Genomic DNA, 25606 nt, shown 5'->3' with positions numbered 1-25606 from the left:
CTTATCAGTCATATTTGTTTCAAAAGCTTTTCCCCAAAATACTAAGGGTGCCTTCAGAAATTTTTATAAAGCTCCACTGGAAAATTTTATTGAAGGAGAGAGGAACAGCTGAAGTGGAGTGGAAGAAAAGAGAGACACCAGTGGGGTAGTCACTGGCAACAAAATACACCATTTTTTTCCTTTTGACGTAGGGCTGAAGCTCAGGAACCTGAAAGACCTGAGCCGAGACCAAGAGTCAGAACACTTAACTGATGAGCCACAGAGGCCCCAACAAAATATATATTTAAAAAAGACTTTTTAGTGTAGTTTAGTTTGCTGCCAGCCGAAGTAAAACAGTGCCTGTGGGATTTATCTTAATTTTTAAATCTGAAGTCCATTCATAAAACCCAAGCTGGCTCTTCACAGGCAGGAGCTGTGTGATCGTGCAGTCAGGAACACAGGCCATCCCCTGACCCAGGGAAGCAAGAGAGATGGTATGAAAACGAGGTCCACCAATCTCCTGCAGGTTTACCATAGCCACAGCCCAGGCTAAGTCCGTGAGTGGGCGTTCCCATACCTCGATGTTGTCTTCCTGAAAAGTAAGCCAAGAAAATAGGTGTGACAACTTGGTAACAAGAAGCTGCCTTAGTAGTAGTGGCATTCAGTGTTATTGTCAGAACTATTGAGCACTTCCAGGAAAAATTAAAATCCTACAGCATGCTTTAGAAATAAAGTAATAGCAAAAAAGGAGCCTCATTGCTGATTATGATTTGAAGATTAAAAGTAAATATTCTCAAAAGATGAGTGTACATCCTCTTATGTAACAGATTTGGGTCTAGGGCAATGGTGGTACTTGAGCACAAAGCCATTCCATCTCAAACACACAAACATTTGGATGAACTGTAAAAACAAGAGGGCAAGAGAGTATGTTACTGGCCAATTCCTATTTTATCCCATAGAACCTTATTTACTGTACCTTTCTAAGCCGGTACCCCTGCTTGCCCAAGGGGTCTTGGTTGATGGCAATTACATCCTTATTCTGAAGGAGGGCTTTGGCTTGAGGGCTGATATGCCGGAGGTCATTGGACATGAGTAATGGAGCGGCCATGATAGCCCACAGGGCCATCTGAGTTACCTGCTGATCCCAGCTGAGGCCAAAGTTACCAATCACTAGCTGGGACAAAGAAAAGCAAGAATTTAAATTAAAAAAATGAAACACTTTTAATGTTGCCTAGATGCAGAGAAGCCACTTTCTTTTTTTTTTTTTTAAACCTTTTGTTTTAATAAATAAGACATATTCATGGCTTAGGTTTTAAATCACATTTACAGATGAGGAACACTTCTAGGCCCAAACAGGTTAGCGGTGAAGCGACTACTGCTGGGAGGAATGCACGGCCCCCATGCACTTTAAGCCTAAGAGCAAAGACTTCATGTCAGAGATCACCGTACACATCCCCTCTAGGCTCAAGAACTGGAAGACTGGAGGAAGAGCGGAGACTTGGTGAAGCCCCTGTGACCACCATCTGATACCCTCACCTTCACACTACACAAGCCGATGAAAGTCGTGCTACTTTTAGATAAGCTAAAAAGGAACTTTCCTGATTATATGAAGTGAAACTTTCTCTATTGTCAACAATTAGGATAAGGGCATTAGTTACACAGAGTATCCACTGACAAATACAGACTATGAGAACAGGGAAGAGGAAGCCACACAGATATCTCGTTTCTTCAAATGTCAGAAACTTCCATGCCACAGCAGGAGAGCAGTGGATGAACTCTACCGCTCCCAAAGGTTTAGTCCAAAAACTTCCTGTTGGCATTTGCACCAAATAAGGCTCCCCGTACTTCTGAGAAGCCACTTTCTAAGGCATCTTGCTCTGAGTACTCTCAGATAAGGCCTGCTTCCAGGAATTTTGCCTTTTTTAAAAAAAATATTTGACAGAGAGAGCAAGCACAAGCAAGGAGAGTGGGAGAGGGAGAAGCAGGCTCCCCGCTGAGCAGGGAGCCCAATGTGGGGCTTGATCCCAGGACCCTGGGATTGTGACGGCAGCCAAAGGCAGATACTTAACCAACTGAGCCACCCAGGTGTCCCAAGAATTTTCCCTTGAAAAATCAAATAGGAAACAGGTCCAGTGCAGGGGCCTGAGCAAGGAGGGCTCAGATTCTTACCATATCTGGGTCGTTCCAACCCCCTGGTCCTGCAACATGAACAATTCTCTTCTGGTTAGAAGATGTCCAGGCCAAGATACTTTTTATACTTTGCCAAGAATCATAAACATCCTGAAAATTTCTCCAGTGATTGCAGTACTGTCGGATTTCTGTGTAATTGGGCTGTGGAAACAGACATAACTCTTCTGTTTACTTTCTCCTAACATTCTTGCAAGACAAAAACAGTCAAGTTGTAGTTTACAGATTAAAGGTCTCTATGAGGAGAGCTAAATTCTGATCATAATGGAATTTCATTGTAAGAAGTCAGCTTCAGAAGTAGGCCATCTAAATTAAAATCCCTACTAAAATGGCTTTAATACTGTTTGTGCTAGAAATTTACCAAAGGGTAACTAAGTATTGAGATTATGGAAGACTTTAATTTTTTTCACAACTTACTGTATTTTCACACTTTGCTAAAGTGGATATGTATCGTTTTTGTAATAAAAAATAACTAAAATGATCCTTATTAGTAAAAATAAAAGCTGCAAAATTACATAGGACATACAAGCATAGGATAAAGTAATCTGAATCCTAGGCACATAATTTATTAACGGAATGAATACAAGTTTGTAGATAGGGAGGTAGAGTATCAGGTTTAGGATGTTGAGAAAGAGGGGAGAGCATTTTGCAGAGATTAGAAGGGAATGACAGATTCATTCTATAAGTAATTCATTCATTCTATAAGTAATTATTCAACACTTACCATAAGCTAGAGAGACTGACAAGTCAGACAAGGTCCCTGCCCTCCTGGAGCTTACATTCTAGTGGGGTAGACAGACAATAAGTCAGTCAACAAATAATTCCATACAGTGCTAAGCTCTTAAAAGGAAATTCAGATCAATGTGATAAGGAATAAACGGATAGAGGGCTATTTTATAGTAGAGAAGAGCTGTCCGAATATGTGGCATTTGGTTTGGGACTTCAATGTGTAGAAGGATGCAGCAATTTAAAAATCCTGGAGGAAGAATGTACTAGGTGAAAAAACAAAAGTGTAAAGTCCTCGAGGCAGCAGCAGACTTACCAGTCTGAGGGACAGATAGAAAACCCAGTGCAGCCATGGAAAGAGTAATGGGTGGATGGAGGCAGGCCAGGTCTGGGTCAATGGAGTCTGCTTTTATTCCGAGTGCCTGGGGAAGCCAGCTAATGCTTTTTAAAGCAGGGGAGTGATAGGATTTACATTTTAACAAGATCACTGTGATGCTGCTCCAAAAATGGATGGTTAGGACAGTGGATGCAGACTAGGCCGATGATGTAGTCTGGGTGGAGATGAGGGTGGTTTGGAAGACTAGGGTGGATGCAACAGAGACAGAAATAAGTGGGCTGATTCGGGATGTATTTTGTAGATTGTACTGATAGGATTACTGGTGGATGTGTTGTGTACTATGAGACAAAGGTTAGAATCAAAGATGACTGAGGTCCCAGGTGATGGTAGCTTAGAATCCAATTATAGCAGTGGAAATGGTGAGAAGTAGTTAGATCCTGAGAGGGATAGTAGGATGAGACTGTTAAGATTGGACTTTGAAGGCGATCCTTTGTTCTCAGGTTCTGAAAAATCTATCAGCAAAGCTCTACTGGATTCTGTGCTCACTAGCTCACCTCATGAAAAGGCCACATATAAAGGGGCCACTCACAGGAATACACAATGCTTCTGCCAGTCCTGTTCAGGGCCAGGGACATACGCTTATAACCTGTATGAGAAAACAATGGGGAAAATGAGGGAAATAAGGGAATTTCCAGCTGGTGTTATGTATTTTAGAAAGACACTGCCTGAGGAAAAAAAAAAAGAGGCTGCCTGGAAGGGCCACGGTTATATTTTAACCAGCAGCAGAGATAGGTGGCTGCTCTGTGATTAAATTGTGTTTAGTACCTCCCAGACTGTTGGGATTGTTCTGAGGAGGTAGTGTGGGATGGTGCATATACTGAGGAAAGGCAGGAATGAAGATGCTCTTTTTCTGTGACTGACATTCCAGATGCTTTCCCAAGAGATGTTCTGGAAGGTTACAATAACTATTTGTAATGAACTCAGAGCCCTCTTGAATGAAATGTGCACAGTATGAGCCATGATTAGGCATGCATGAATTTTATATGCATGCATGAATGAATGCATGGAGAGCTGAAAGAAAAGAAGAGGTAGGAGCTCTGGCACATAGAGAATAATTATTTCCAGTACTATGACTGAACATTTAAAATGTGAAGATTAGCTCTTTGGATGCTCCAGTTACCCTGGACTCCAAGTTCCTCCTTTTGCTCATGGCTATATCTCTTGAATGAAACGTACCATTTTCCAAATGTTCCACGCTGTCACAGTAACAACCGTCAAATTTCAGCAGATCTACTCCCCAGTCAGCAAAGGTCTTGGCATCAATGTCATAGTGTCCAAAACTCCCAGGAAAGCCAGCACAGGTTTTATTTCCAACATCTGCATAAATTCCTAGCTTCAGTCCTTTGCTATGGACCTGAAATGAGAGGAAAGGATCACCCCAACAGAAGGGCAACCATGAAGTAGAGAGAACCACTCCAGGCTGTGGGCACAGACAAAGTATATTTCACTAGGCATCAGGGACTTTTTTCACAAACCTCTAAAATTATCCAGGTGAGTTAGCTGGGAGACAAAGTCTCCAATTCTGCTGAATTCAAACTATACACCTAAGCTATGATACTGAACTAAAGGGAAAGCTATCACTCTCATCTTTTTCTGGTGGGATCCTAAAAGTTACCTTTCCATAGCAATGACACAATTATCTGGAAAGAGACTCTCACCATGACCATACCTTTGGCTCCTCTGTGCCCTCAAATGGGCCTCATGTTGTTTCAGCAAGAATCCTGCCAAATCATCTCCCTACTCCTGATAACTGATCAAGTTTCTTATCCCCTACCCTTGGCCTGCCTTTAGCAAGAATCCTCTTGCCCTTGATGTCTCCTCTTGGTAATTTCCATCCACTGACCCCAAGTCTGCTCATTGACTATAAAACCCCACTTGTCTCTGTTGTATTTGAAATTGAGTTTGGCTTTTTCCCTATTGCAGTAGTACTGAATAAATCTGTCTTCATGGCCTTTACCTAAGCGTCCAGCTGTATTACTCTGTAAGTTCCAGAATATATTCCTTCTACCTTCTAGTTATACTACAATTGTAATAGCTGCTTAAAACATATGGAAATATATGCACGCATGTCAAGAACCAAGTTCCTTCTTCCTCCTAGAGAACTCAGTGGTTTCAGCAAAAGGAGAACTTCTCTCAGATGGGCCTCAAAAGCTATTGCAAAACAAAGGTCTGCTAATAGACTGAAAATTCCACCTGATAAGCCTTACAATTTGATAGATAATACTTTCTCAGTTTTTCTGAACAAGCTGCAGTCCAAAAGTACTTACAGTCTCCTGAATGAAAGAGAATAATCTATAAACTCACATAATTAGCAAGGCTTTGGATCCCATTAGGAAAGCGTTTAGGGTCGGCCTGAAGTCTGCCTTTTGAATCTCTTTTGGGAGCCATCCAACAGTCATCAATGCAGAGGTACTTATAACCTGCATCCTTCCAGCCATCTGAGTCCATGAGTTCTGCCATCTGCATGAAGAGCTTCTCACTGAAAGAGAAATTCCAAGAATCATTGCAATTCATTAAACAAATGATTAGGCATCTTGGGGTGTTGCAATTTGTTTCAACCCAGTTACTGCCCAGTTCAGTGGCAATCAGTGGAATGGGACTGGGCCCTTTTTTATTCCTCCCTGCCTGAATACTTCCACGCTAAGTACCTCAAACAATTAGGAATGGGAAATACATGAAATTGAAAAGGTAATTAGAAGAAGAAAGTTGAGTGAAGTAAGAAACTACAAAGTTACTATAATCAACAGCTTCCTTAAATATCAACAATAACCTGTTTGGAAAAAAAAGATACCATTCACAAGAGCAACCAAAAAAGCAACAGAAAAACCTAAAATACCTAGAGACAAATTTAAGACATGTGCAGGATTCATATGAATAAAACTATAATGTTCTCATGATTTCAGTAAGTGGAGAGACATTATTTTGCTCTGGAATAAGAAAACTCAATATCAAAACACACCTTTATACATTTTTCTTAATGGCGTCCCTTATACATTTTTTTCCTTATACATTTAATAAAACCCTGAACAAACCCCAAAAGGACTTTTTAAGGAAGCTGGCAACATGATTCAAAAGTTCACCTAAGAGAAAACATATGAACATTCCACAAAAGATAAATGAAGCTAGTATAGTACAATAGCATTAGAATACACAAATCAGTGGAATTAAAGACAAAGTTCTGAAAGAGATCTTTCCAGCCATCTGGTACCATGGAATTTAGTATATACATAGTTTTAAAATATTTATTTATTTGAGAGAGAGAGAGCACACGTGCGCAAACAAGCAGGCAGAGGGGTAGACAGAGAGGGACAGTCAGGCTCCCCGCTGAGCAGAGATCCCAGGACCCTGGGATCATGACCTGAACTGAAGGCAGATACTTAACCAACTGAGCCACCCAGGTGCCCCAGGAATTTACTATATATTAAATGTGGCATTCCTTATAGGAAAATAAAGTCCAGATGGATTAAAGATTTTAAAATTTTAAAAATCCATAAAAATACCTCTAGAAAATGTAGATGACTATATTATTTTCAGGTAAAGACTTTCTTAGCATGATGCAGAGCCAGAAATCATAAAAGAAAAAATTGATGTTTTTGACACATTCATGCAAAACCAACATAAGTCACCATATTCATAATATGATAGACCAAACATACACACACACACAACCCCAAAACCAAACTCAAAACATTTCAATTAAAAAACAGTAAGTGGAAATAAAAACACCATATTGACAAAGTTTTTTGTTGTTGTTGTTTTAAAGGAATAACAAAAATGCAGTGTTGGCCAGCGTGTGGGGAAATAGACATTTTCATACACTGTTCTTGGGAATGTGCATTTGTAAGACTTTTGGGGAGGATAGTTTTATATGTAACAAAATGGGCATACCTTTGGATCCAGTAATTACACTTCTAAGGCAAGAATCTTATGATATATAAGGATGGTTAACACAGCTTCACAAGAATTAAAAAAATGGAAGAGCTTGAATAGCTATCAACAGGAGATTGCTTAAATAAATTATATACATATGATTTGAATTTGTTAAGTGCTTATTCTGTGCCAGGAAAACTTTAGTTTCATTATACTCTACTGTCTACATTTTTTGCAATGATCATGCATTAGTTTTATTATCAGATATAAAAATAAGCCAACCACTACTTAGGGAAAAAAAGGAAAAGGCAAAAGGAAATATGTGTTCGGAACTACATTCCTCAGCATTAAACCACCACAGCTTTGAACTGTGTCTGTGAGCATCTGTAATTTATCTCCATTTATTTTGTGCATCAAAACCAAGAGAGGGGGGATCCCTGGGTGGCTCGGTGGTTTGCCGCCTGCCTTTGGCCCAGGGTGCGATCCTGGGGCTCCCGGCATGGAGCCTGCCTCTCTCTCTATCATCAATCAATCAATCAATCAATCAATCTTAAACAAACAAACAAACAAACAAACAAGAGAGGTTATTCTTCGAGTCTGGGAATGCTTGAAATGTTTCCATATAAATTAATTGTAGGGCAGCCCGGGTGGCTCAGCGGTTTAGCGCCGCCTTCAGCCCAGGGCGTGATCCTGGAGACCCGGGATTGAGTCCCACGTCGGGCTCTCTGCATGGAGCCTGCTTCTCCCTCTGCCTGTGTCTCTGCCTCTATGTCTCTCATGAATAAATAAATAAATAAATAAAATCTTAAAAAAAAATAAATTAATTGTAATTCCGTAGTTACTTTATGCCATTTCCGCTTACGGAACACTCCACATTTGGATAGGAGGAAACCTTTGTAAAGTTCCTCCAGGTCAACCTTCGAGCCAGATGCCACACTCAAAAGAGTGAGGGGTGTGGATATCTCAGAGACTCCATGGTTCCTCTAAACTCCCTCCAGTTACAGCCAAGGAACTCCTCACCCAAAAAGCAGAAGAACTTGCACGTGGCTTAGTCCTCTGTCTCTCCTACTCACCCCAGCTGTGGTCACTAACAGTGCCTGGCAGGGACAGAACAGCAGTTCACTAGAAGAGTCTGAATAGGACTGGATGGTGAATGGATAAAGTCCCTAGTTGGGTGATCCGGCACAGACAGACGGAGAAGCAGAGGCTGCTGACCCGACTCCTACCATAGAAGGGGTCACGCCAGAGAAAGTTTGGGGCTAGTTGCCAACCAGGGCAGTTTGCTGAGGATAAAAAAGCAGCAGTAATAAGGGAGCCGTGCCTCAGGGTCAAATGTTCCCTCTGAGACCCTCTATTGCCCCAAACAGAGACAGACGAACACACGGAAAGGCGAACGCAAGGGAGTACTCAGCATCTCTCATACCTGATACAGGAATCTGGCTCTTCTTGGCAGTCAACGTTGCACATGAAACGCTCCCAGTGCAGCCAGCCCATGGTAGGGGTCATCGCCAAGCCATTGTCCAGGGCCCTGGCCCCCGGGACGCTCCAGAGAACCAGGGCCAGGAAGCGAAGTGCCAGTAGGAAGCACGGCTGCAGCAACTGGCTCTTCAGCTTCATTGTCACCGTAATGCAGTGTTAAATTTCTATTGGTAATCTGGGCTTTTAAATTTAACTTTAGGGGCGGACCAATCAGCGGTGAGTTATTAAATAACGACGTTATTGTTTCTCGGGCAACTGGGACGGTGATCCCCAGAGGCAAACCAATGATCAGTCACATAAGGCGCACCGCAACCAACCACACGCTTTCTTTCTTGATATTGGCCCTCCCCGTTTCCATACCAGAAGGAAGTGCGGCACTTAAGAGATCCCGAGTCTAAGCCGAGAGTTGCTCACGTGACCGAGATCTCACATGACGTAGGTGGTCACGTGATCAGCCGCTTACGTGAGCAGAAGTAGTTCTGGTCGTCGTCTACCGTCTCGCTATAGCCGTTTGAGGGAAGAAGGAGGAAAATTGTCCGGTATCGTTAGAGGTTGGTGTGTGGGTGGGAACTGGGGACCCGAGGGTGGTGCTGATGAAGACCAAAGCAGGATCCGCGGGCCGCCTCCGCCTTTTTCGTTCCCTGCTTTCCCCTCCCCCGCTCCCCCTCCCCCATCTCAGTGCCGGGAAGCCGCCTTTGCTGCGCCTGGTGGGGAAATGGTGGACGTTCGTGACTGTGTATGTGTTTCTGTATATCAGTCTGTCTGGGTGGGTCTCAGGGGACCCTTAAGAGAAACTGTGAGGTGAAAACGCTTGAAAACCACGTCCTTGGGTTAGGAAAAACAAATATTGAGACTAGTGGCCAGAGTGCTCGTCCATCCATTCAGGCACTTAGTCCCCACTGATTGTAGGGGGACGCACCAAGTGAATTTTATCTGTAGAGTCACATCTAGGCAAACGCTGCGTGCCTGACCGAGGCGCCCAATAAATGTTTTTACTGAATTGAATATTTAAATAACGCTTATTTTTCTACTTATAATAACAACCTACACCTAGTTTTGAACATTCAAAAAATAACAGTATAGTATAAATTTAAAAAATACATGCAGTTCCTCACCAGGTGATAACTACTCAGCATTTTGGTGTATAAAAAGTATGTGTATAACACACATATAAATACACAATTTCTTAACCCACAAATGGAATCCTAGTTCCTACTTCAGCAACTTAGTCCTGGTGGCCTTCCCAGGAGATACAGTAGTGAAGCAGAATCTCCCTTCCACTACAGAAGGGATGTTAATTTCTGGAGTGCTACAGGGACATGAAATGGGATTGGTCATCCAAGAGATAGGGCATGCTAAAGACCAGCCCATTAATCTGTCACTCACCCCTAAAGATGGTTTATATGGAGACTATTATTTGAGGATGCAGTGTGCCAGGCATATAATAAGCAATTAGTAAATGTTGGCTGAATCCTCAGTGTAGTTTTATGGCAGTTAATAAACTTTGTACTTTCTTCCAAGAGGACCATGTCAGATAAGCCATGCACATATACAAAGTTAGAAAACTTTATAAAAAATATTTAAAATTTTTTGCTGAAATAAAATTAATCTGTATAGAAAATTAAGAATGCACAAGAAATTGAAAAAATAACATTTAAAAAGTCATAAACTTGCCACTCAGAGAAATCACTATTAACATTTGATGCATTCCCCATGTATATATATATATTTCTAATATTTTGTTTCAATTACAGTGATTTTTAAAAATTAAAATTATAAAGAAGTATATGGAGTAAATTGTGAAAATCTACTTCAGTCTACCTCCCCCAGTTCCTGCTTTCTCAGAAAACAAATTTGTATTATATACTTTCAGATCTTCTATGCATTTACATACATATATACTTGCATGCTTATATTTTAAAATAGGATCACACTCTGCATATTCTATTTAATACATTTTGGAAATCTAGATTACGGCAGATCTTTTTTCTTAAATGCAGCATAGAATTCCATTTTCTTTTTTTAAGATTTTATGTATTAGAGAGTGAGAGAAAGAGCACGAGCAGGGGGAAGAGGTAGAGGGAGAAGGAGAGGAAGAAGCAGACTCCTCCCAAGGAGCCTGATGTCACGACTCAACCCCAGGACCCTGGGATCATGACCTGAGCTAAAGGCAGATGCTTAACTGACTGAGCCACTCAGGCCTGGAGGATTCCATTTTAAGGATAAAGTATACTGTAATTTATTCAGCCTTTCACCTATTGATGAATTGTTAGGTTTCTAATTTTCTGCCATTAGTAACAGTGCAATAGCAGTGAACATTTGTGAGTATTTCTGTTGACCAGTTTCCGGAAGGAATTTTAGCAGGGTCAAACAATATGTAAACATATATATTTTTTTACATAGTTGAGATTATAAAGCATCTGTGATCCTGGTTCATGAGATTATAGCATATGTAGTTCTTCATGTTGTTAAATATTTATGTAATTTTAAAATTGTGTAATACTCTTTAATAAAATACCTTTTGAAGAATATATAGCTTCATAAATCTTTGTCTGAATTTCAGATCATCTCTTTAGGGCACATAATCTGAAATGGATTTACTATATCAGAAGGCATGATACATGTTTCCAGATTGCTTTCCAGAAGTACTGTATCTACTTTCACTCCTCTAGGAGTGGTTGTGAACCCTGAATATTAGCATTGGCTTATCCTTACTGTTTAATTTTCACTGTCTTGGTAGGTGAAAAATGTTGATTAGTTCTGGTTTTAATTTCGATTTCTGATAATTGATGAAGTTTGAACATTTCTCAGACAACTCTCCTATATCCTCACATCTGCATTCCTCCTGTATTTAATCTGTTATCACGTCCTGCAGAGTCCACTGCTTTCAATGTGTAGATTACATCCTTCCTTTCTTTTTTATTTATTTATTTTTAAAAATATTTATTTGAAAGAGAGCCCACACACAAGTGGGGGGGGAGGGGGAACAGAGAGAGAGGGAGAAGTAGACTTCCCACTAAGCAGTGAGCTCCAGGATGTCTTGACTCAATCCCCGGGACCCTGAGATCAGGACCTGAGCCGAAGGCAGCTGCTTAACCAACTGAGCCACCCAGGGGCTATCCTTTCTTTTTTAAAACTGTTGCCTTAGGTGAAATCCTTATTGCCAAAAAGAGGTTGGGGTTGTAACTGATCCTGCTTGTGTCACACCAGCCCCCTCTGTTTGAGTTCCACACTGTTGCCAGGGTGATCTATTATTTGAAAAGGCTCTGGTTACCTCACTTTCCTCCCCTCACTCCCTTACCCACTCCCTTACCCATTCCCTTACCCTCACTCCCCTACCCTCACTCCCCTACCCCACTCCTCTGTTTTAAAACCCTTAGAAGACTCTTAACGTTTGTCTATCAAGTAAGGCCTTTGGGATCTTACTCTCTACCTTGCCAGCCTTAACTTCTTGCCTGGGCTCATCCTATTTTATGCTCCATTGTAATTTTTAAAAATTTATTTGTGGATCCTTGAACTGGTGAGTCTGTTTAAACAATTCTGTGCCAACTGTTAGAATTGACCAACTAGTCCCTGTTTTATACCACCTTTTCACGCTATACAGAATTTCGTCATAGCAGGAATAATGTTTATTTGCCCTTTTGCCTTTAGTAAAGATGTATAATGCCCCTGTAGGACTATAAACCCTTTCTTGGTTTATTGATCCTTGTATCCCAAAGCCAAGTACTGGACTTGCCAGTTGAAAAATATAAAATGAATGTATGATCACCCTTAATGTCTTTTTCCCATTTATTGCTTAGGCCTTAATATTTCCTTGATTTTATTAATTGGCATGAGTTCATTATATAAGGATATTAATGTACTGTTGTGTCTTCTCAAGTGTATTGTCTTTTAATTCTGTTTAATCTTACCTTTGATGTAATGAAGTTTTTCATTTTTATGTAATCAGGTATAGCTATCTCGTATTTGTTCACAGCTTCCAGTGAACTGCTGCTGATTTTTTATGCCTTTTGTGTTCTATGATGTTAATATATGTTCAATATAGAAAACCTAAAACATAGAAATGTCCAAAGAAAATACTCCTTTAATAAAAAAGTTCCCATAAGCCTACTGCCCAGAAATAACCACTATTAACGGTATTCAACACATAATAGGTATTGAGTAAATAATCTTTGGATGAATGAATTAAAAATTTGGTGCAGTCTTTTTATTTATATGAATATTTTAGAACAAAGCTATCTGTTTGAGTTTTATATTATTGGTTTGCTTTTTTCTCTTACTATGTTGTGAACATTTTTCCATGACAATAGTCTTCTAATTTTTTTTTTAGCTGCACTGAAACTGCATTGAGCCAAGCTTGCCACCAAGAGCCCAACAATCATCATGATGCTGAGCACGGAAGGCAGGGAGGGGTTCGTGGTGAAGGTCAGGGGCCTACCCTGGTCCTGCTCAGCTGATGAAGTGATGCGCTTCTTCTCTGATTGCAAGATCCAAAACGGCACATCAGGTATTCGTTTCATCTATACCAGAGAAGGCAGACCAAGTGGTGAAGCGTTTGTCGAACTTGAATCCGAAGATGAAGTGAAATTGGCATTGAAGAAGGACAGAGAAACCATGGGACACAGATACGTTGAAGTGTTCAAGTCCAACAGTGTTGAAATGGATTGGGTGTTGAAGCATACAGGTCCGAATAGTCCTGATACTGCCAACGATGGCTTCGTCCGGCTTAGAGGACTCCCATTTGGCTGTAGCAAGGAAGAGATTGTTCAGTTCTTTTCAGGGTTGGAAATTGTGCCAAATGGGATGACACTGCCGGTGGACTTTCAGGGGCGGAGCACGGGGGAGGCCTTTGTGCAGTTTGCTTCGCAGGAGATAGCTGAAAAGGCCTTAAAGAAACACAAGGAAAGAATAGGGCATAGGTACATTGAAATCTTCAAGAGTAGCCGAGCTGAAGTCCGAACCCACTACGACCCCCCGCGAAAGCTCATGGCTATGCAGCGGCCAGGTCCTTATGATAGGCCAGGGGCTGGCAGAGGGTATAATAGTATTGGCAGAGGGACTGGGTTTGAAAGGATGAGGCGTGGTGCCTATGGTGGAGGGTATGGAGGCTATGATGACTATGGTGGCTATAATGATGGCTATGGCTTTGGGTCTGATAGATTTGGAAGAGACCTCAATTACTGTTTTTCAGGGATGTCTGACCATAGATATGGAGATGGTGGGTCCAGTTTCCAGAGCACCACAGGGCACTGTGTACACATGAGGGGATTACCTTACAGAGCCACTGAGAATGATATTTACAATTTTTTCTCACCTCTTAACCCCATGAGAGTGCACATTGAAATTGGACCCGATGGCCGAGTTACTGGTGAGGCAGATGTTGAATTTGCTACCCATGAAGATGCTGTGGCAGCTATGGCAAAAGACAAAGCTAATATGCAACACAGATACGTGGAGCTCTTCTTGAATTCTACTGCAGGAACAAGTGGGGGTGCTTATGATCACAGCTATGTAGAACTCTTTTTGAATTCTACAGCAGGGGCAAGTGGTGGTGCATATGGTAGTCAAATGATGGGAGGAATGGGCTTATCCAACCAATCTAGTTATGGGGGCCCTGCCAGCCAGCAGCTAAGCGGGGGTTATGGAGGTGGGTACGGTGGTCAGAGCAGTATGAGTGGATATGACCAAGTGCTGCAGGAAAACTCCAGTGACTATCAGTCAAACCTCGCTTAAGTAAACAATACTAAACAGCTATTACAAAAATAAAATCTCTGCATTTATGGGAGTTGTAGAATGGGAGGGATGTCTAGTATATCCAGTATGATTGGTAAATGGGAAATACTGATTCTGATCACTCTTGGTCAGCTTCCTCTTTCTTTCTTTCTTTCTTTCTTTCTTTCTTTCTTTCGTTCTTTCGTTCTTTCATTCTTTCCTTTTTTTTTAAGAAAACAAAAGTTAAGTTTAACAGTTTTGCATTACAGGCTTGTGATTCATGCTTACTGTAAAGTGGAAGTCAAGGTTTTACAACTTTAAGCTCAGTAATTTTGAACACTGAAACATTCATCTAGGGTGTAATAACAACGTTCAGTATTGACCATAACTGTTAAAACAATTTTCAGCTTTCCTCAAGTTAGTTACATTGTAGGAGTATACCTAAGCAGTAAGCATTATTTAGGTTAAAGCAGTTTCACTTATGTTAAATGTTGCTCTTATACCACAATACCTTGAAAACTTTGGATGCATGTTGAGAAACATGCTTTTCTGTAAAACTCAAATATAGGAGCTGTGTCTACGATTCAAAGTGAAAACATTTGGCATGTTTGTTAATTCTAGCTTTTTGGTTTAATATCCTGTAAGGCACGTGAGTGTACACTTTTACTTTTTTAAAGATCTGGGACAATTTTGAGATGTAATACCAATACTTTAGGAGTTTGGTCATGTTGTTTGTATGAGATTCTGAGACTTTGATTTAAACCTTTCCTTGTATTGTGATTTCCATTAGATGTATTGTACTAAGTGAAACTTGTTAAATAAATCTTCCTTTTAAAAATGAAAAATCTTGTGCAGCTTGATTTCTTTTAAAAATTTTATTTATTTGAGAGAGAGAGAGGCAGAGAGATCAAAGAAGGAAAAGCAGATTTGCCGCTGAGCCGAGAGCTGGATGCAGGGCTCAATCCCGGGCCACTGAGATCATGACCTAAGCTGAAGGCAGACATTTAACTGAGCTACCCAGGCGCCCCAACAGCTTAATTTTTTAAAAATGTTCCATCATATGAACCATTTCTTTGATACAAGTCCTCTGCACTTGAAACTTATTTTTTTAAGATTTTTATTTATTTATTTGATAGAACAAGCAGGGTGGAATGGCAGGCAAAGGGAGAGGGAGAAGCAAGACTCCACACTGAGGAGGGTCCCGGACATGGGGCTTGATCCCAGGACCTTGAGGTCATGACCTGAGCCAAAAGCAGATACTTAACCCACTGAGCCACCCAGTGCCCCTGCCACTGAAATTTAAATTTAATTTTTATAAACACACATTAGTACCATCATACATAAATTGTTCACTGTATCATTATTTTTAAGATCTATGCCTAAAAGTGGGATTGTTGAGTCAAGTGTACCCACATTTTTAAGGCTTTTGATTTGCATTGTCACATTATGGTACTCTTTGCACTGCCCCCCTCCACCATGATGCATATTATTCTTGATCTTGGCTAATTTATTAGTTGAAAAATGGTATCCCGTTGCTATTTTAATTTGTTTAATGAGGTAGAGTATTATTCTGTTTCTAAACTCTCCATGTCCACAGGACTATTGGGCTTCTCTGGAAACTATACTTTATCAAGACAGCATTCTCCAAAAGCCAGAAAGTAAAAACAAATCCCCTTCCTTTCATTGAATCATATATGGAAGATCTAAGGCACCTTTATATGTTCTAAAAAAGAAGCCTATGTTATTATATAAGTAATTCAGTCTCCTCCATGAATTTATTAATAGTCTCTAAACACTATGAGGTTTTTCAGGGCATTTAAAGCTTGTTCTTAACCATTGGTTCGCATACCTTAGTGTGCACCAGAATCATCTGTGGGGCTTCTAAAAACAGTGGTTAGTGGGCCTCACTCCTAGAGTTTCTGAAATCTGGTGATTCTGGGTTTGTGTTTAAGAATCTGGGGCACCTGGGTGGCTCAGTGGTTGAGCATCTGCCTTCAGCTTAGGGCATGATTCCAGGGTCCTGGGATAGAGTCCTGTGTCGGGCTCCCCACAGGGATCCTGCTTCTCCCTCTGCCTGTGTCTCTACTCTGTGTGTGTGTGTGTGTGTGTGTGTGTGTGTGTGTGTGTGTGTCTTATGAATAAATAAATAAAGTCTTTAAAAAAATCTGCTGATGCTCCTGGTCTCATGACCACATTTTGTGACCCTGTGCGGCACTCTCTAATGGCTAAAGGCCCAGAAGAGCAGCTCTAAGAACGACTTCTTCATGATTCCTGATTGCCTCCCCTACATTCATTCCTGTAACAAGTAATTTAAACTTTCTATTAAAGTACAGATTGCATATGATTATTTACAATATCTTGCACCTCCCATGATGACTTTAAATGCCTTTGACATGGGGGGGTTATCTTACATTTCTGCATATGTAGTTGCTATTGACAATTGCACCTCTTAAAGACATTCAGGCCTGGATACCCTCAGGTTACTACCAGCTGCACCTGAACTTCTACAAGTCTTTATGTGGCCAGCCTGGAAATGGCTTGTTATCCTTGGCTCTGCTTATAGCTTGGGGCCCAAAGAAATGCTCTGAGATGGAAAGCAAATAACAAATTGGTATTACCTGATTCAGTTTTATTCAAGGACACTTTTTATTAAGTATCATTTCTAGTAAATCATTCACACTGAGGATACAGTGACAGGTGATTTGAGATTCTTTAATGGCTTCTAATTTCTGTCACAGCTGCCAAAAGAACAAGAAATCCATTTTGACTCATGTCATACAGACCCAGTCATTACCTTGCCCTCCTAAGCTCCTTCAGGAAGCCTTCCTTAGGGAGTTCACAAGTAGGTGTTTTTGCTTTCTACACTCCTCAGTTAATTTTCCAGAACGTTCTGTAAGTATGAGCACAGATTCTCCTGTTAGCCACTAGATGTCACCAAATGCCATGAAAGGATTGGCTGAGACCTGTGCTCAAAGGTGTTTGTACCCTCTTGGTTGGATAAGAAAACTCCCCAGCATTTTAGGGAAGTAGTCAAAAGAGAGACCCAGGAAAAGGTCAGCAGAAGCACTATGGGTGCGGAAAGGGACAACAGTACCTGTCAGGGCAGCAGCACAGATGTACACACGCAACCCCCCCTCTCAAATCTAACACCCTAACACCACCCAAGAGAGTTTGCTGAAAGGTAAAATAGGAAACCTGCCCGTAGCTCCCCAAACCACTAAGCCAGGGGATTCATTTTTTTTTAAAGAAATGTTTATTTATTTCTTTATTTGACAGAGAGAGAGAGAAAGCACAAACAGGGGAGAGTGGCAGGCAGAGGGAGAAGCAGGGTCCCCGAGGAGCAGGGAGCCCGATGCCGGACTCGATCCCAGGACAATGGGATCATGACCTGAGCTGAAGACAGACACTTAACCAACTGAACTACCCAGGCGTCCCAGGGATCCATTTTATTTTGTTTTATTTTATTTTATTTTATTTTATTTTATTTTATTTTATTTTATTTTATTTTATTTATTATTTTATTTATTTTATTTGTTTTTAAATTTTGTTATTTTATTTTTTTCCAGGGATCCATTTTAGACTGCACCTGTGAGCTACTTGGCAGGCTCAGGTTGAAAGTTTGTAGTCGCAATAATCATGGCCTAAGTGGGTCCCCCGCTGATGGCTTTATGCCAGTGGTTTTCAGAGTGTGCTTCCTGGACCAGCAGCCTGACCTGGTACTTGTTAGAAATGCAAAGTCTCAGGCCTGTCCCAGACAGACTGACTCAGAAACTCTGGGGTGAGGCCCATATTTGTGTTTTAAGGCACTCTACAGGTGATTCTGATGCACAGAACCATTGGTTAATGTAGGCATCCTGTTATTCACCCATTCATTTATTTCTGCATTCATTCATCCAACCCTAAAGGTCACTAAACCAGAGACAGTCTTTTTAAAAAAATATTTTATAAATTTATTTGAGAGAAAGAGAGAGAGCACAGGAGCAGGTAGGAGCAGGGAGAAAAGAGAAAAGCAGGCTCCTCCCTGAGCAGGGAGCCCCCATGCCAGGCTGGATCCCAGGACCCTGAGATCATGACCTGAGCCAAAGGCAGACATTTAATCAACTGGGCCACTCAGGCGCCCCCAAACCGGAGCCAGTCTTATCTGTGAGCACGGCACAGCTTCTGTATCCTCCCCTCCCAAACTGATATGAAAAGGCATTGCAAATTCACTTAGAAATCAAGGTTCTGTTTCCTCAGGGAGGATTCCTAAGTTCTCAGCAAAAAGGAAGATTTTTTTTTCCAGGATGGACCTTGAGCGCAGTTGCAAGAACAAGATTGCTGCTGATGAAAAATTCTACTCACTACACTTGACACTGAGCTGGGACAGGTCCATTTCACAAACCCCTCTCAGTGGCAAAAATTCAGTCTTGTGAATGCAAAGCAGTCATGCCCGTGGGGTCACCAGGTTAGCGCACTGCAGGGCCCCATTCAGAGAGTTAGCTTGTGCTTGGAGCCTGTGGGAGGAGGGCAGGAGGCCCCCCCACCCCGCAATCATCCCAGACATGCACAGAACGCACCTCCCGCCAGCTGTCAAGTGCCGAAAAGAAGACATTAGCCTTCTGAAAAAAAGGGATGGGTACTGAGGAACAGCATTTGAGAATCACTGTGATTTATTCATTAATTATTTTTGAACCATTTACCTATACTGGTCTATGAGGTGTTGGAACAGGTACTACCAGGAATTCTAGTCTCAGTGCTGTCATTGGAATAGCTCTACCTCCCTAATGACAAGCCTTTGTTTCTGGGCTGACATAATTGTGTCTGGCTCTGTTCTCCCTCAGGATGAATTTCATTTTGCATCAGACCTCTGTACCCCTACTACGACCTGAAACAGTCTTGTGGCAGGCCTCCCCACCAGTCCCTAAAGTGTGCCTTGTCTCATGCAGTGGACAAAGCTTGAATCCTTTCCCGGAGGCTCCTGAGCCTCTCCTGCAAGTAGACTTTGGTTGGGTCTATTTCTTCGCCGACAGCCACCAGCAGCCACCTATGTTTCTCCTAAATATATGAATCATGAGTGCCTTCCCAGGATTCTCCTCAGCCCCCACACAAGTGGGCTTGTGCAAGTCTTTTCTGCAGTCTTTCAAATCTGCCCAGTTCCAGTAGGTTCCTGAGTATGGGCAGATGAGTCAGCCCCTGCAAATGAGATAGATTCATGCTGCAGAGCAAGTTTCTGACCTCTGCCATGCTGGAAAATTGGTAAATTCAGCAAATGAATGACTTCCTGGATATCAGACTGTCAGCCTTCCCTGGGCCATGCCCCATCTGTGTAACATTTTCACCCCTGGGCACATCCCACCCAGCCTGCTTGGTCCTGACTGCAGGGGTCCTGTGTAAAGTTTGTGCCACTGAGGGACGGGAGAAGGCATATGTTCTAAGAATACACAGGATCTGATTCAAACCTGACCACAAGGCAGGTTTACCCGAGGTAGGCGAAGGACAGAGAGAGCCAAGTTGAGCTAAATGGGTAAAACCAGGCTTGTGTCCATGGCAATTGAGAAGGTCAAGAGGAGATCGTGAGTGCTGCACAGACTAGGGGTGAACCCTTTGTGAAAGTTCATGTGCATGTTGCAGGAGGTCAGGGTGCAGCTGGGAGTAGGGCAGAGCTGGCGTTATGCTGAATCAGCATGGCTGCTTCTGTATCCCAGGCTTAATGCTTGGGGGTTATTTGGTTCTGAAATCCAGATTTGGGGGCAAGTCAGGGTGACACAAGTGCCAGTGGAGGCCCTGGGAGGTGGAACCATGGCTACCTATGGCAGTCTGTTAGACCAGAATCCATTTTATTTTATTTATTAATGAGAGACACAGAGAGAGGCAGAGACACAGGCAGAGGGATAAGCAGGACTCAATTCCAGGACCCCAGGATCATGGCCTGAGCTGAAGGCAGATGCTTAACTGACTGAACTGCCCAAGCATCCCCAGAATCCATTTTAGAATGAAATAAATAGTGCTTAGCAATCAGGCAGGTACAGGTCAGCATCCTGCTTCAATCTTTTATTTGGTCTGTAACTTTGTTTTTTTTTTTTTTTTTTTTAAGATTTTATTTATTTATTCATGATAGTCACACAGAGAGAGACAGAGAGGCAGAGACACAGGCAGAGGGAGAAGCAGGCTCCATGCACCGGGAGCCCGACGTGGGACTCGATCCCGGGTCTCCAGGATCGCGCCCTGGGCCAAAGGCAGGCGCCAAACCGCTGCGCCACCCAGGGATCCCGGTCTGTAACTTTGGACATGGCACCCTATTTGAGTCAGCACTGTTACTTGGAGATAGTAATAATGCTGCTGTACGATATTGTTACCATTTGTGATTTGCTACACATCACAAGCTGGGACAGTACCTGTCACTTATTAAGTAAATTCCAAACTCACCTAATAATACTAATCAACTTGCAATAGATCCATTTGCAAGGCAGCAGTCATTTTTGTGTCAATTCCGGCACCCCAGAATTGCCAGGTGCAGATATAGTTTCCTGCATCCTGTAAACTTTGGAATTATTTCTGAGTTTAGAGAGATAAGAAGGGCAGGCATGACTTTGGAGAAAGAAAGAAAGAAGAGGATCAACACAGGGCAGGAGCAAGGCAGGGACACCTCCAGAGCCCACTGAGACCCAGGATCCCTTACTGAGAGGAGGAAGAGATGGATTGGAGGCCAATAGGATAGTGACCACAGTCCAGCTGCACCCACCTCTGGCTGTACACAGCTGCAATACATCATAGTCTCAAGATTTCATTTTGTTGTAACAAAATGAATCTCTGCTAAAGTTCTAAGCTATCATATCCACAGAAAGCAGCAATGGAGGAATGTTCTGGAGATTACCTTCCCAAGATTTTAGTATATGTGCCATTATCAATAAAGGCTGATCATGCCTTACACGTGAGTGCATATTTAAGATCAGGTTCTGTTTCATCCAGCCCACATCCGTGATTATCAGCAAAAAGGGGTTTTCTTCAAGATGGGCCTACTAAGTCTCCCACCCTACAATGAGAGACCAGAGAGATCTCTACATTATGGGCATTTTTGGTCATATTCCTGAAAGCCATCTCTGGAGAGGTCTCAGCACAGAGAAACCCCAATTCAATGCTCAGGATGGGAGGTAGGGTTGTATTTTCACTTCTACAGGGATCCTGGCTCAGGGTTTACATGGGAGAAAGGTTGGGGACTCCTGAATATGCTGCCCTTTGTGAAGCAGATGGCATCCAGCGGTCATGGGTCAGAGATACTAAGACCTTGCTTCCTTGCAATCTCCTGCATGAGGATGAGTGTGCTCACCCAAAGACTGAGACCAGTAGTTACCTCCATTCATTCATGACCACATACTCAGTGGCTGGTGTGTATCAGGCAGGATGACGATGCTGATGTTAACCTTGAAGTTGCTTTGCCTGACTGTATTAGTTTCCTGAGGCTGCTACAACAAGTTGTCACCAACCTGGTGGCTTAGAACAGAAACTTATTCATTCTCACAGAATTCCAGAGGCCAGACATTCAACATCAATTTTACTGAGCCCAAACCAAGGCGTTGGCAGGGCTATGCTCACTCCAGAGGCTCTAGGGAGGAATCTATTTTTTGCCTTTTATCAGCAACTAGGGGCTGTCAGCATTGCTTAGCATGTGGCCACATCACTCTAATTTTTGTTTCCACAGTCATGTTGTGTCCTCTTCTGTGTACAAATCTCCCTCTGCCTTCCTGCCTCTTATAAATTCATTTCAAATGGCATTTAGGGCTTATCCAGATAACCCAGGATAATCTCCCCATGTCAAAATCCTTAATTTAATTATGTATGCAACTTGTCATTTTCCAAGTAAAGTAACATTTACAGGTTCTGGGGATTGGTATTGTGGACATTTGTTTGGGAACTATTATTAGACTACCTCACTGACCAGTGCCTCTCGACTGGATACCTAGAGGTCATTGAGAGAATGCTCTCCCAGATGATCTGCTTTTTTCCTTTCCCACATCAAGGGAGCTGTCCATAGTAGGGAGGGCCCATCAGAGAAAGTAACCCATCCTGTATTCTACCTCTATAAAGGCTGCCCAGACTTCCCCTCACCCCTATCACTCTCTTCCAGGTAACTGTATCCTGGCAAAGACACTCTTCTTTTTTTTTTTGTTTCCAACATTGAGATTTCTTATTAATATTCCCTGAACACAAATATAAGATAGTCTTGCAAAAGTGACTATAAAACTGAAAGATACTCTTTTTTTTCTGATTTTTTTTATTGGTGTTCAATTTGCCAACATATAGAATAACACCCAGTGCTCATCCCATCAAGCGCCCCCCTCAGTGCCCGTCACCCAGTCACCCCCACCCCCCGCCCACCTCCCTATCTACCACCCCTTGTTCGTTTCCCAGAGTTAGGAGTCTCTCATGTTCTGTCTCCCTTTCTGATATTTCCCACTCAATTTTTCTCCTTTCCCCTTTATTCCCTTTCACTTTTTTTATATTTCCCAAATGAATGAGACCATATAATGTTTGTCCTTTCCGATTGACTTATTTCACTCAGCATAATACCCCCCAGTTCCATCCACGTTGAAGCAAATGGTAGGTATTTGTCATTTCTAATGGCTGAGTAATATTCCATTGTATACATAAACCACATCTTCTTTATCCATTCATCTTTCGATGGACACCGAAGCTCCTTCCACAGTTTGGCTGTAGTGGACACTGCTGCTATAAACATCGGGGTGCAGGTGTCCCGGCATTTCACTGCATCTGTATCTTTGGGGTAAATCCCCAGCGGTGCAATTGCTGGGTTGAAGGGCAGATCTATTTTTAACTCTTGGAGGAACCTCCACACAGTTTTCCAGAGTGGCTGCACCAGTTCACATTCCCACCAACGGTGCAAGAGGGTTCCCCTTTCTCCACATCCTCTCCAACATTTGTTGTTTCCTGCCTTGTTAATTTTCCCCATTCTCACTGGTGGAAAGACACTCTTCTTGACCAAACTTAGTCAAACTCCTCTGAGCCCTCTTCTGAACTAGGCCATGACCTTGGCCTGCTGCCCTTGGCCTGTCTTTAGCAAGAATACTGCTAAGTCATTTTATTAAGAATCCCCCATTCTTGATATTTGATCAAGTTCCTTATCCTTCACCTTTGATGTCTAAGTCCTTGGCCTGCCTTTAGCAAGAACCCCCCTCATTTTGATGTCTCCTCTTAATAATTTCCCAGCCACTGACCACTTTACTCTACTCACTGGCTATAAATCTCTAGCTGTCTTTGCTGTATTTGGAGTTGAGTTCAATCGCTCTCCCCTTCTGCAATAGTGTTGAATGAAGTCTTCATTACTGTTTTAACAAATGTCAGAATACACTGAGGAGGGCACTTGATGGGATGAACACTGGGTGTTATACTATATGTTGGCAAATCGAACTTCAATAAAAACAAAAACAAAAAACCCCACAAATGTCAGAATAATTTCTCTTTAATAGCTCACAGTTGCCCAGATCAGTTTTCCTGAAGCTGGTTATAGTCTCATCACCTAGACATTCTCAGAGACATTCTACTGCCTATCAACAGACAACAAGACAAACAGCTTGCCCTGGCTGTCACCTCCCTCCAGCCCCTATCTCCTAAAGTCTTGGAATAACATTGCTATCAGAAAGCTGTGAGTAAAATGCGAGTGTTATATGTACACAGCTTTATTTGAAATTAAATTTAGGAGTTAGAATTCTAGAAAAAAGAAATGATGTATATTAACCACAATAAATAAGACCTTGAAGAAGTAGAAGGAAACAAAATATAACATTTGCATGTCATTATCACTTGAAATAATACTATTATTCCTGACATTCTTTTTAAAAAGATTTTATTTATTTATTTATTCATAAGAGACAGAGAGAGACAGACAGACAGACAGACACAGGCCGAGAGAGAAGCAGGCTCCATGCAGGGAGCCGGACGTGGGACTTGATTCCAGGTCTCCAGGATCACACCCTGGGCTGAAGGCAGTGCTAAACCGCTAAGCTACCTGGGCTGCCCTATTCCTGACATTCTTATACCAAACTGTACCCACTCCTACCCCAGGCAACAGTATTTTAGCCAGGATAGATTTTCTGACATTATTTATAGAGTTCTGAGTCAGCATTTAATGACCCCTGTGCCATAGATTCAGAGTACATTGCTAGTCCTCTCGCTCAAGCCCTCTGTGCTCATGGCAAATTGCACCATTTTCTGTTCCTTGAAGAGGTTCCAGCATTTTCTGCATCCCTTTAACATGCTGGCATTCAATTTTCACAGGGTTTGGCCCTCGCACATACATGATGTCATTACATGCTCTGATCAACCTCATGAGGGGCATTGTTATTTTCATTTTATTTATTTAATTAATTTTTTTAGAGTAGGGAGGGGCAGAGGGAGATAGAGAGAGAGAATCTTAAGCAGGCTTCCATGCCCAGCGGGAAACCCAATGAGGGGCTCAATCTTACAACCCTGAGATCATGACCTGAGCAGCAATCAAATTCGAAAGCTTAACTGACTGAGCCACCCAGGGTCCCCATTATCTTCATTTTAGAAAAGAAATCTAGAAATCTAAGAGGGAGAAAGCCAGCATTATCTTTGGTAAAGAAGCAGGTATCTAGAGGTGAGAGAGGAGTGGAGGAAATGAAGTTATTTTGGGTTCAAAGACAAAATGAATATAAAACTTTAGTATATATTGAAGTTACATAAATTATGTTTATTATTATGATGTCTCATTAGCAGCAGTGGCAGGAATTTCCCCTTCCATTCTAGCTCTATTTTTAGATCCTCTACCTTTACTCTTGTCTATTTTGTGGGAGAAGAGTGTTGAGGAGGGAGAAGAGGAGGGGCAGGCCTGGTGAGGAGGAGTCTATACTTGGGCTTGAGCTACCAAGTAGAGGGTTAAAGTCAAACCACCTTTCCCCATGCAGAGTCCCTTGCCTGGCACACAACAGGTGCTCAATACATCTTTATTTCTAATTGTTTGTGGATTGTGATGATGCACTTGCATTTTGTTCTAGAAGCTCTCATTGCAGAGTATATCAGGGACAAATAGCTTACCCACTGTTACAGTACTATCTTCAAATTTATAGAAGGGTATGTGAGTTGGATAGGAAAATTTACTACAAAAGATGTTGGCTTTTCCATTTGTTTCCAATTTAGCATTTTTTCAAGTGTATCAGTTCACTTTTCGTTGGTTAGAAAAAACAATTTTATTCTCCACAGAATATACTGCAAATGATTTGCCTCCTCTTTTAAAAAAGA

General features: G+C 41.9%; 2 protein-coding genes across 4 annotated transcripts; one reads left to right on the top strand and one right to left on the bottom strand.

Moving 5' to 3' along the window:
* Window positions 1-244: 244 nt before the first annotated feature.
* On the bottom strand, window positions 245-9013 carry GLA (galactosidase alpha). The gene is made up of 7 exons (XM_077888711.1): window positions 8583-9013; window positions 5594-5768; window positions 4466-4643; window positions 3784-3875; window positions 2149-2310; window positions 956-1153; window positions 245-571 (listed from the first exon to the last, which is right to left on the bottom strand). Exons 1-7 carry the CDS (start codon window positions 8774-8776, stop codon window positions 308-310), a joined length of 1263 nt encoding a protein of 420 aa, XP_077744837.1. The 5' UTR covers window positions 8777-9013; the 3' UTR covers window positions 245-307.
* Window positions 9014-9037: 24 nt separating this feature from the next.
* On the top strand, window positions 9038-15195 carry HNRNPH2 (heterogeneous nuclear ribonucleoprotein H2). Of its 3 annotated transcripts, none has more exons than XM_077888708.1 (2): window positions 9038-9189; window positions 12969-15195. In XM_077888708.1, the coding sequence occupies exon 2, from the start codon at window positions 13022-13024 to the stop codon at window positions 14369-14371; it is 1350 nt and encodes a 449-aa protein (XP_077744834.1). In that variant the 5' UTR covers window positions 9038-9189; window positions 12969-13021; the 3' UTR covers window positions 14372-15195. The 3 variants fall into 3 exon arrangements, with proteins under 3 accessions (XP_077744834.1, XP_077744836.1, XP_077744835.1); XM_077888710.1 differs by having other exon boundaries at window positions 9039-9177; XM_077888709.1 differs by lacking the exon at window positions 9038-9189 and adding an exon at window positions 11950-12158.
* Window positions 15196-25606: the final 10411 nt, after the last annotated feature.

This window comes from Canis aureus, chromosome X (genome assembly GCF_053574225.1).
Source record: "Canis aureus isolate CA01 chromosome X, VMU_Caureus_v.1.0, whole genome shotgun sequence".
Classification (NCBI taxonomy): domain Eukaryota; kingdom Metazoa; phylum Chordata; class Mammalia; order Carnivora; family Canidae; genus Canis; species Canis aureus.
This window is presented reverse-complemented; position numbering and strand designations above follow the sequence as displayed.